The 12071-nt window shown below is 38.4% G+C and overlaps 1 protein-coding gene across 5 annotated transcripts in view; it reads right to left on the bottom strand.

Annotated features, from left to right (window-relative positions):
- ZNF385D (zinc finger protein 385D) overlaps positions 1-5545 on the bottom strand; it is a 269512-nt gene extending 263967 nt beyond the window's left edge. Inside the window, exon 1 of one of the 5 annotated variants that reach the window (XM_006907276.2) lies at positions 5113-5545. In XM_006907276.2, the coding sequence (XP_006907338.1) occupies positions 5113-5134 (22 nt within the window). In that variant the 5' untranslated portion in view covers positions 5135-5545. Of the gene's footprint in view, positions 1-4240; positions 4537-5112 lie in introns of those variants that run through there. The other 4 variants (XM_025043631.1, XM_025043630.1, XM_025043628.1 and 1 more) reach the window with 4 other exon arrangements.
- Between the last annotated feature and the right edge of the window lie 6526 nt (positions 5546-12071).

Consider the following 12071-nt stretch of genomic DNA (forward strand, 5'->3'; position numbering starts at 1 on the left):
AAGAGAGATGGAGGGCAACGACTATGATCTTTGTTGTTTTCTGATGTTTTTCACAGTGTAATACAAACGGAAACATCTCTTTCTCAAGGTCAAAGTAGAAATAGGTTTCTGCTTATATATCACTCTTTCTTTAGCAGGAAAAGCCTTGAAAATTATCCTTCTGACTTGATTTTACAAACCTCTAATGTATTTAAAGATTGTTAAACTCGAAATCCAGCCATGCTCAAAAAATAGTTTAATTTTCATCTTATTAAACCAATACTTAATGTTTTACTTTTAAAGAATGTGAAAAGATTTAGAAATACACAAAAGATGAGGATAAAGAATAATATTTGAGTATTTATATAATAGGGCAGTATTCACAAATCCAGTGTTAGACACACACATGCACACGCACACACACACACATTGGCCAATACATCGTGTTTTATCAAGGGAGGTTTCAGTCAAAAGCAGCTGTGACCAAATCTTCTGGAAGTCAGAAACCACTAATTTAAATTTTTCATTTGTTTTTTGGAACAATTATGCCACCCACAAAAGGGTAACTTTGCAAGTCGTCATTATCTCATGAATTTGGGAACTTATCCCTTAAATAAACCTGTCTCATTTCCATATAATTACAGCAACTAAGAAGGTCCTTAAAAAAAAAAAAGGAAAATTTTTAGCTTAGCTTTACATTTTAACGGTGTGATAAGGAATCAGTGTTACTGCCATATCGATCAAATTTGGAATTTGGTTCCTTAAAATAAGTTCATATGAATTTAAAAGAGAAGTGTCTTGAGGGAGAAATCTTTATGGTTTTGGAAGTTCTCTTAGATTTCAGATTCCTGCGTATGATCTTTTCCCGCAGTATTCACCTGTCACCTTCTCCAACCCTGTTACATAGTGATTTATTGCATGTCGTTTAGATTCGTTTGTAATAAAACATAATGGTAATGACTTCAAATTTTAAAAGGCGGGGGTGGGGGTGCTAAACTAACAAGTTTCTTCCTGAATTATTCTCTCCCCCTGTCAGTCTTAGGAAGACAGAAACACCTCCAGTGTTTAGCAGACTCTACTGGACCTAACTCCCCCTAACAGATCACTCAGTACAAACTAATTAGGATGCATTAACTGTTTCCTCTGAAAACACCAAAAAAGAGGAATGCTTTTTCTGCTCGTTTCCTTCCTCATAACCTTGCCGCTTAAGTGTTCTTCTAACATACTGCTTTAGAGGTGAAACTTGATGATCCAGCCACCAGCGAAAGTGTAAATGCTAACTTAAGAATGTTCTAAACATCTCAGGGGAAAAATAAAAGTCTCTCTTATGACAATGTACTAACATAGCTATTAAAGACAAGGGAATAGGTTTCTGGTCCAGAATTGTCTTACCAGATTTTTCCTAGCTGTTGTATTAAAAGCTTCCTCAATAAGTATTTCTTGTTATGATAGGCACACCATTAAATATTTTTCCTATTTTTTTTTTTAGGCAGTTTCAGGAAGACAGCTGATCCACAATTAATACCAAGCTGAACTTGAATGGCTCATTCACACTTTCTAAATTTTGCTCACACTTTTCTCCAGGTTTAATGAATATGCCATTAATAGTAGCATTTAGAGGAAGCTCTAATATTTGTCTCAGTTCTCATTTGTTTCAGATGTATCCTTCCTTTTTTCATTTCTTTCGTCATTTTTCTCTTCATGTGGTTGACTCGGGGACTGATAACATCCTGATTTTCAGTCACATAGAATTTCCTCAGTGCAATCAGCCTCCCATTTTCTCTCCTGATGGCAGAGGATTGCGACATGGCACTTCTCTGGCCAACCATGGACAGTTTGTGAGGTTGACATGACCACTGGCAACGACTCACCACTCCAGCAATGGAGAAATGTGTTGGGCCAGATGGAAAGGGGGAGATGATTCAGACATACGGTGCTTAGAGCTGGAGACAGTACACAGTTGCAACGTTCTGCCAGGCTCTGAGAAATAACCGGGATGCACTCAAGCAGAGAACCTGCCCTTCATACCAGCACACTCCTCTTAACCAAGCTAACCCAGCGGCTCCGGTCTGTCGTACTGACAACCACCCATGACCTCTCTTTCTTAATCTGAGGAGAACTCTCCCAACTGCCTTGCATTTATTTCTGGATAAATTTTTAATGGCTATTCATCCTTGGCACATGTAATTTTTAACTGTGTAAAATATTTATGGGGGTGGAAAGGGTAACTTCAAAAGCATTTATTACTTTCCCTTACATTTACAGTAAATCCCAATCAGGTTGCTGACTGGGATTTTCCTCGCTTCTTTCTCTTGTGTGAACCTCTTTTTAAACTCTAAGTAATGAATGCAAGATCAATAGAATAAGTAACAAAAGTATCCAGGGTGACTGAACAGTAAACTCTTAAATCACTGCGCAGTAAGTGCAAATGAACAATTATTAAAAACACTGCACTAAAATTTCAGTAGGAGATAAGAGTAAGGCTTAAACCTTTAAAAGGTTCCATTAGTCATGTAAGCCTGAGACAGCACACTCAAAACATGAGCTATTCTTGAGAACTGGAAAGATAACATATTCCACCAAGTTGCACACACACAACTGACTCCAAGTGAGAAAGGAGAGGGTCCAACTGTCCAGTCTCTAAGGATAAGGAGGTGCAGAGAGGCGAAGGCAGCCTGCTCAGGCAATGATTCTTCGGTTATATTTGAAGGGGGAGGTGGGATTTACAATGATGACTAATTAGATTATTTATAAGGGAAGTAAATATTCTGCTTGCATATCAATTCATCCCATGTTACAGCATCATCACGCTCTTCATCACTCCGTGCCTGGGACACAAATAAAAGAATTCTGACACAAATTACCAGAAAAGCCCAAGAATGCAGCCCCACTTTCCCTTTGTCCCTGTTCTCCCCGACTTGATAAATCATTTGCAGTTAAAAAATGAAGAGAAAGTAATGGGCAACCAAACTGCAAAGTAAAAACACGGTTTAGAAAAATCACCTGAAATAGCTAAAATTTTGGATACACACACATAAATATACACACATAAATACATATAGATACGCACATACTAATCTTGTCTTAGGGATTTGCAAACATCAGAATGCTATTAAATCTTAACATGCCTGGGATATATTGCTCAATTCTTGCTTTCGTTCTTATACCACGCATTTTATTATAGACAGGTGGGCTCTCAGAGTTCTGGATGCCAAATAGCTTGAGCAAGGGACTGCATAGAATAACCTGAAAGAAATGGAATTCCTGAATACATATGATTTCCTCCGAGAATAGAAAAACAAATCTCATGCCAGAATTATGGTGAGACTGAACCATGCTCATGACACAGAGGGCAACTTTAGCCTTGCCTTTAAAAGAGTATAGTTTCATCTTAAGCAGGACATCACATTTCAATTTGTACTATTAAAAACTTGCATTGCACAGTGAAACAAACTGCCCTGTGAATCACTCTGCTTTACAAGGCAGCTAGACTAACATACAGCTAATGACACGAGCTAGCCCAGTGTACATTTCTCCAATAGCGACATGATAATCCAGAACAGCGTGGATGGCCTCTGACTAGTACTTTTAGACTATACCACCACTCTGGTTAACACTACTTCTTCATCGCCATCACATAAGGAATTGTTGCAAGAGGCTGAAAACTTAAAGTAAAATTATAATCTACTTTCCATTCCTCAAATATCATTACAGATGCTAAAATTTTATTTTGTCCAAAAAACATTATCTTTACAAGCTTTTCCATTTTTCAAAAATATATTCACGGTAAATGATAAACATTTGCTATTTTATTAATTGCCAATAAACAAGCTTAGAACCTCTATCATTACCCCCTGGAAAGAGATGTTGTTTAACTCTGGATTCTGCTTAAATTTGGCTCTGAAATAAGGAGTATTTCTTCCCAATCATTTTTAGTTATTTTAAGACTTATTTTATAATATGACACAATTATAGGGAAATTAAAACTGCTTGCAAGATAACTAAAGGCGTTCAGCTTTTGCAACTTGTGTTGCTTCCATACTTTTGCAAATGTTTCAAAGGCTCAAGAAAAGAAACAAAGCAAATGGTACACACAGAAATAAATACCCAAGAAACTAATATTGCCCCAATGCGTTTATCTAAATATCTCTTTAATCTGAAATATGACTCTAATTTCATATGTAAAGCAAACCAAGAAATCACTCAGAACATTCGCCCCTTGGAATCCTTCCCTAGCCCCTTTCCAGTTGCTGTTACAAACCTTTTAGTATCAGAAAGGTGCCCTTAGAAGATGACGTGGGATGGAACTTACAGAAGGAAAGCATAACTTCAAGGAGGAGGAAAGGATATTCAGTCCTTGGCTTCTTATTTAGTGAAGGGATTTTGCCTTCTCTCCTAGCAGTAAGTTGCAGAGTACAGTGCAAATGTACAGCTCCCCGCGGGTTTACAGTGCTACACTGAGAGCCCAGATCTAAGCCTGAACACGTTTTCTGGAAATGCAAGCAGCTCAGCTCAAAACCTAAGGGAGGTTTCCACCGTGGCACACAACTATATTGCACAAATATTTAACAGCTCCGAGACCTCTAATGGTTTAAAGTAATATGCATTTTGTGCTAGGCTGCTCTAGCTAGACAGAAAACTGGGATGGTATGGAGGAGTGCTTTCAGTTGCTCAACCCTGCACACCAAAGAACGTTTTCCTTTTCTGGCTCAGAATTAGGGAAACACCAAAATACTTAATGAAACACTGATATTGACTAAGCCTTCACAGACTCAGTAGTATAGGAACTTTGTTTTACATTTCATTAAGTTAGCCCATGACTTCCCACGCGGCACCATTTCTCCTTCACCTAGCTAAAAAAAGCCAACTTCATGCAGACACATCAAGGGAAAGTTTATCCACCCCCACCCCTGTTTCTTTTCTTTTCCAACTTAAACTCGTCCACGACTAATAAACAGCCCCGATTGTAGCACAAAGGAAGCTGAGAGGGTGCACCAGCTTGGTCCTCCAGTTGCCAACTGGAGATAGGTTTAATATAATAAATTCTCGCCGTTTAAAATTTTTCTAAAGGTTTGTCTGCACTGATGAAGAGCTGTGCACACCCAAAATTACATCATAAGAGTTAACACTCACCAAAATACATTATGTTTCTCATTAATTAGGCAGCTGGAACCCCACCGCGGCGTCTTCAGCATCAGCTCGCACCCAAGGTTGACACGCAAAGCAGAGCCGTTTCATGCTACATTCGGCGGAAACGTCCCCGGCGTGGAGAGCAGCGAGCGCCGAGCGTGCGTCCTCGGTGAGCTGAGCGCCTTGCAGGCTGCCTTTCCCGGGCTACGATCCCCGGCAGCTGGAGCGTGCGCTCGGGCTGCCTGCTGCACTGCCCATCCTTACTGTAATCCGACTCCTCCTTGCGATGTCCTTGCCGCGCCTGTGACATCAGGACTGAGAGTACTACAAACAGACATCCCCACCCCACCCTACCCCACCCCACCCCCGGTTAGCAGCGGTTCCATGAGGTGCTCGGATTGCCTGTCTGGACCAACCATGGCTCTCGGGAAGCTTTGACGAGCCCAGAGACCCGGAGGGGGCGGAGTGAGGGGCGCGGGAGGCTGTCTTAAAGAGAGAAGGGTCTCTGGAACCACATAGGAGCACACGGGGGATATTCACCAGCGTGAGGGAGGGGACATGGTTAAGGCGAAGTCTGCCGTTAACGTGTAATTAGACACACTTTTATCCCGCCTCTCCTGTGAATGCCATCATCCTCGCCAAAATTTAGCCTCCCCTACCAAGTTAAAAAGGCAGTGTGGTAGGAGAAATGGTGCCTTGTGTGCCTGCGTTCTCTTTGAGGCTTGAGGGTTTCTTATTGTTTGTGATGTTTATACCCAAGAGGAATAAAAGACTCAAGGGACCATTGCTAGAATAATAGAGGTTTTCACTTAGAAGTGATCATATCATAGAAAGCCAGTAGTTAGTTGGTAAAGAGTTATTTTTATTTCTTGAGTATTTTCAGAGCTAGGTTGATTGAGAAATGTAAAGAAAAATAACTGGTAATAAAAGTCTCCTCCCTTTTTCACAGGATCACATTTGCTGGCTCCCTTAGTAGGTATAGAAAGGACATCGAGGCTGAAATGATCTTTGACCCCTGAAGGGGAGAGACATTTAGCCTGAAAGGCAACCAAAATTTTGTCATAATTGCAGTCTGGTCACAAGTATAATATAGACACACACGTACACTCCCATTAAATTTGCTATGAACAGTCAAGAAAGGCAAAGCTTAGCAAAGCCTCTGGCTCCTCCAATGGTCCAATGAATTGCACTCCTTATCTTACATGGAAAAGAATGTTTGAAAGAAATCGCAGAAAGCTGTGCTGATTAATACTTAAATGCTCAGCATGGAAAACAAACCCACAGAACAAGTTCATTTTCCTAAGGACTCCTCACTTTGTGACCCAACTTACCTACCAGACCATTTAAACTTAAAATTTCTACAAAATGTTATGCAATTAAGAACTGAAGATGAAGAGCTATAGCCTATGAAAGGAAGTAATTGTTATATATTTTAATACGGGTGTTTACAAGCCATGTTAGCAAATATTTCTACATTTTGATATTAAAATATTCAAAGGTCTTACCTTGCACAATTCTGTATCTGTCGGTGGGTTTAATGAGTATTATTGGAACTAGGGGCTGAGGCTCATAATAACAGCTTGCTGTGCAATCTTGCAAAAAAGCTTAGCACCCTATTTCCATTCTGTGAAAGGAACACTGTGACCAATATCCTCCCTTACAATAAATTATAAAGAATTTGGTGAATGTGAAAAGGTAATCATATATAAATCAGAAACATTACAGTGAGTCTTAGGATAAATCTAGTGATGTTCTTTCAGGAATATACTCCATGTAAAGCAATTTGGAAGAAGAAAGTGTAAACAGTAAAGAATATTTACTTTTTTTAACTTTTTTTAAAATTAAAAATAAAAAGAATGTCACAGGAAAATACTGAAGAAAACACATGTTTTTTCCTTTTGGACAGATGGAAATCATCCAAGAGCACAATTAATGGGCTCTTCCCACAGGCAGAAGAACCATCTGTGGTAGAACTTAACTCGGGAAACTCATCAGCTGTCTTGACCTCCTACATGGGCTAGGGGGCACTGTAGTTTAATGTTAGAGTTTTTGGTCCTTTTGAGTTCCTGTAGTTAGGAGATGCAAGCACTGAGAGTGCAATTTAAAACAGGAGATTTGAGACACTAAAGGACTGTCTTAATAATTAATAACACTCTTGCATTTGCATGGCATTTTGCATTTACAATGTACTTTTACTTATGTCATCTTACTAACAAACTGAGATCTAGACATGTGGTTATTGTCAGTGTTACACATGGAAAACCTGAGAGTCACAGACATTAGCAACTTTTTCATTGATGTGGTCAGTAAAGCACAGCGGTCTTACTATTTGTATGTTGTTGGAGTCCCCAGCACATTTTTTTGAAAGAAATAAATTATAAATTTCCCATTCATAATGGTTCAAGTAAAGATCTTCCCCAATTAAATTATGTCACTGCTTGTTCCACAAGAAAAATATATCTATATGGTAACGAATATAAAGGCAGACAGTATCTAGTAACAGAACATTCCAACCTCTGCCTGGTTTATAGAGGATTATGCCTGAAAGACTGGCATGTAGCCTCTGAAAGAGGGTGGCATCCAAGAGACAACCAAGTGTCACATCCCTAGAATATTGAACCAAATGAAGGAAAGCGTTCTCTTTATTTAAAGGTGTGTCCCCACAACCCCCGCAATTAAACGTTATCTGGAATGCTGAGGCTTCAGATACAAACATTGCTTATCTCTGGTTGGAAAATAAATGATTTCAATTGTACACATTTTATTATTGTACTTAAATTTATTTGTATTATTATATTTACAGAAATAAAAATGCAACTATTTTTATTTTGAAACAGAATAGTATCCAAATGATGGCACAGCTAGATATGAAGTTGTGGATATGCCAGCTGTACCTGAGAGATGGTCCCATATGTCAACTCAAGGACAAGACCTAGTGTTTCCAGGGAAGGACCTAGTTTACACTCCTGCCCTTTATTTGTCCTTAAGTAGGTTTTAAAAGCTAGAAGATTCTGAGAGGGAATCAGGTAATTGCTTACCCGATAGAAATACACCTTTCACTATTGATAGAAAAGATGCCCAAAACCAGTTACATACTTGGGGTTAAAACTTCAATAAATGTAAAATAAAAATTCTAAGTGATAAAAAACTATGATAAGGTAAGAATTTTCTCTCTGCTCAAATATCTAGATAGCTATTTACCTGGATCACTCACCTCCTTCAAATCTTGCTCAAAGATTTGTCTGGCTCTCTCTTTTCGCTTTCACAATTTCAGACTGCCCTGGACCCTTCCTTGGCATTTCCTATCCTCCTTCACCCCTTATTATTCTCCATAGCAGTTACTATTATCTGACACACCACTGTAGACATCTGTTTATTTTGTTCTCTCTTCATTGAGGGCAGGGATTTCTGTTTGTCATTCACCGTTGTATCCACAGTCCTTACAAAGGTATCTGGAACTTGCTGCTACCCAATAAATACTTTTGAAAGAATGAATGAACATACTAAGTACAACTGTATTGTATGTAAAACATTGTACTTTTCTATGTGCCTGCAGTCAATTCTTTGAGGTTGATGGTGTCTTATGCAAAGTGTTTCCACGGATTGAATTCGTCCATGCTTAGCAGCAACTGTTCGTAAATTCCATACAATACAGAGGCCAGGTGGGACTGCAGGCCACAGTTCATGAGCTTGCTTGCCCTTTCAAGTTCTCATAGCTGTATGCAGCAGTAATTTAGCATTGAGTTAGCACTGCCCAGTTGTGTCTTACATTACCTACCCCTGAGCCTCAGTTTAGACCACTTTTATCTCTTACCTGTATTGCAGAAATAAAATTTTATCCAATGTTCCTGACTCCAAGCTTGCATTCTCCATTATTATCTTTTCAAAACAGAGATAATCAAATCACTCCCTTACTTAGTACTCTTCACTGTCTATTTTACCTACTGGGGTATTTGAGGCCTTTCACAATCAAGTCCTTGATTATTCCTTCATTTGTGAATTCTTTATCCTTCACACTCTTTACTCCAATCTTACCGCATGACTATAGTTCCCCTAAAGACTATATTCCCTCTTACCTGCTCTCTTTATCTGGACAGTTTATTCATCCTTGGGTCTCTGTTCCAATATTATGTCTCTGAGGCCACTTTTTCAATCTCAAGACTGAGTGAGGTGATGCTCCTATTTCTTTTCCTATAGGATACAACACTAATTCTGATACTAGCACTTAAACATAGTGTAGGAATTTCCCTGTACTTGTCTCCCAAATGAAAAAGGATGCTCTTTTATCTTCATGACCTACTATGAATCGTTAGTTAATAAATGAATTCATTATTTACCTATTCATTCATTCGTTCATTCATTCATTCAATATTTATTGAATAAATTCAATATCTTTTGAATGCCTACTTTGTGCTATGAATTATTCTAGATCCTGAGTCTGGTTAAAGAGCACTGCAGAAAGTGCAGAGGGCAATGAGAAGACATGCCTGAGGGTTACTTAGAAGAGCAACAAGGCCAATGTACTAGAACAGAGTAGGTACTGAAGAGTATACTAGGAGTGAAAGTCAAATGGATCACGTGGAGCCTAATTTAATAGGACTTTGAAGGTCATATAATAAGGGCTTTGACTTTTGTTCTGATTTATATAGAATGCCTTTGGAGTAACATGATTTAGCATATTTTAGTAGGTTCATTATGGCTAACGTATGGAGAATAGAGTCAAAGGAACAAGGAAAGAGGCAAAGTGACCATTTAGGAAGCCTTTTTAATAATCTAGAAAATAGTTGGTGGCATGGACCACAGTAGTTGGTGGCATGGACCACAGTAATTGGTGGCATGGACCACTGTAGAGGTGGTAAAAAGTGGTTGGAGTCTTATACATATGACAAAATGGTCAATAGGATTTCCTGATGGGTTGGATAAGTGATGGAAGAGAAATAAAGAGTAATGGATTATTTAAGATTGGAGACTGAGCAATTGAAAGGATGGAATTTCCATTAACTGGTATGGAGAAGACTATGAAAGAACATGCTTGGGTGGGGTTTGGGAGGTAGTCAATGTAGGACATATTTAGTTTAAAATTCCTATTATGTATTCAAGTGGAAATATTCCATAGCAGTTTGACTATATGGGTCTGGAGTTAGGGCTGAAGTTTAGGTTTCCTATATAAATTTTTAAGTCATCAATTTATAGGTAGTAATTAATCATGAGAGCAGAATGTATCTTCCAGGGACTATAGATGTAAATGGAGAAGAGAGTTAAGACTGAGCCCTGGGCCATTATAAGCAAGAAGACAAGTATGTGGTATTTGATGACTGAATATTTGTTGAAAGTGTAATAATTTGTTGAATGAAAATTTGTTGACATGCGAATGACATTTAATGAAAGGCTATTAATTTTAAGGCTGACTTTGCCACTTTCTGATATACCAACATCCACTGTCAAAACAGTTTGAAAAGTGGAGAAATAAGTAAGTTGACCGTATGAGAAGAAATATCTAGTTTAATTAATTAGAATTTTTTAGGTCCTGTAGGCACTGCTGTAAACTCACAAATCATTTCTATTCCTATATTCTCATTCGATGCTTCCATTGAAATTAATCCCTATGAACCTTAGTCCAGAAAATTAATTGGCTATAAGAAAAAATGTGCTAATATCTTGATAAAAATAAAAACCTATAAATACCATAATATTTCAAAATTCTATCTATCTGAATATCCATGACTTTGGAGATATCCAGTAAATCCCTTCTATATGTGATCCTATCTATTCTGATAGTCAGTTAATAGGGGCTCTTTTATAATATTTAGTAACTGGCATTGAGAGCTTTCTTAGAATTCTTACCTTAGTATTGACTGTGGCCTAAGCATGTTTGTTCCTTCAAAAAATAGCCGTTGAGCACTTAGGTGCCAAGTACTATTCTAGATGCTGAAGGTACATCAATGAAATTACAGAAATCACTGTCCACAAGGAGCTTACAATCTAGGGATTTCCATATTTCAACTTATCCAGTAGGATTTGGAACTTCTTCCACTTTTCTCTCACACAGAGGAAAGGACCTAAAACATCCTTCATCTCATTCATTCATTAGTAACAGTTTATTGCTTCTTTTCCAATACAATGGACTTAAGGGCTGGGCATGTCTACCATGTCCATGCTATATCCAGTGCCTCAAACAGTGTCTAAACAATAGGAGGTATACAATAAATACTTGTCAAGTGAATAAGTATCTCAAAAGTCTTCTACTTCTAGATGATGCTCCATCCTGACCCTACTGAGAATATAGTGATATTCTACCTGGAATGCCCTTTTCTATTCCTTTTCATTTATCTAAATGGTTATATTCACCACCCAAAACTACTCATATATTTTGCTTTTGTCTGACTCATGTGTTCTTTTAATAAGCTGCAAAACATTCTTTGCATAACTATTACAATATTTATCAGATTGAATTCCAATGACCCATCCAGTTGTCAATATCCCCCAAATAGAATGAAGGCCCTAAGGAATCATGGAAAGAGTTAGATAAGTGTTAATTTCTTGAATGTTTTAACATAACCCAGAACATAGCAGAAATACATGCCAAAGACCAAGGTTAGTGCCAGGGTTAGTGCCTGGAGTATGCCATTAACATCAGACATTGTCCATGATTTATGAAGCAGCAACCTTTGCTGTGGTTGGAGACAAGAATCATAATTACACAGACAAGGAGGAGACATAAAGAGTAATCTTAGGGTAGAGAGGCAAATCCCAAAACTCTGAGGAAAGGCCAGCCAGAAACCAGAGGGCTGAGCAGCCATTAGGCAAAAGACAGATCAGAAATTTTGTGGGTAGAGCAGGTCAGGAGGCCAATGTGGAAGCCAAGTACCAGAGTTAAGAACAGAAAGTTTAGGCAGAGAGCGATTCAGGGGAAGATAATCAAACCCCTAGCTGCTCTCATAGGTGGCTTTCATGAGTGCATT

The sequence above is a fragment of the Pteropus alecto genome, unplaced genomic scaffold (assembly GCF_000325575.1).
Source record: "Pteropus alecto unplaced genomic scaffold, ASM32557v1 scaffold92, whole genome shotgun sequence".
Taxonomy (NCBI): Eukaryota; Metazoa; Chordata; class Mammalia; order Chiroptera; family Pteropodidae; genus Pteropus; species Pteropus alecto.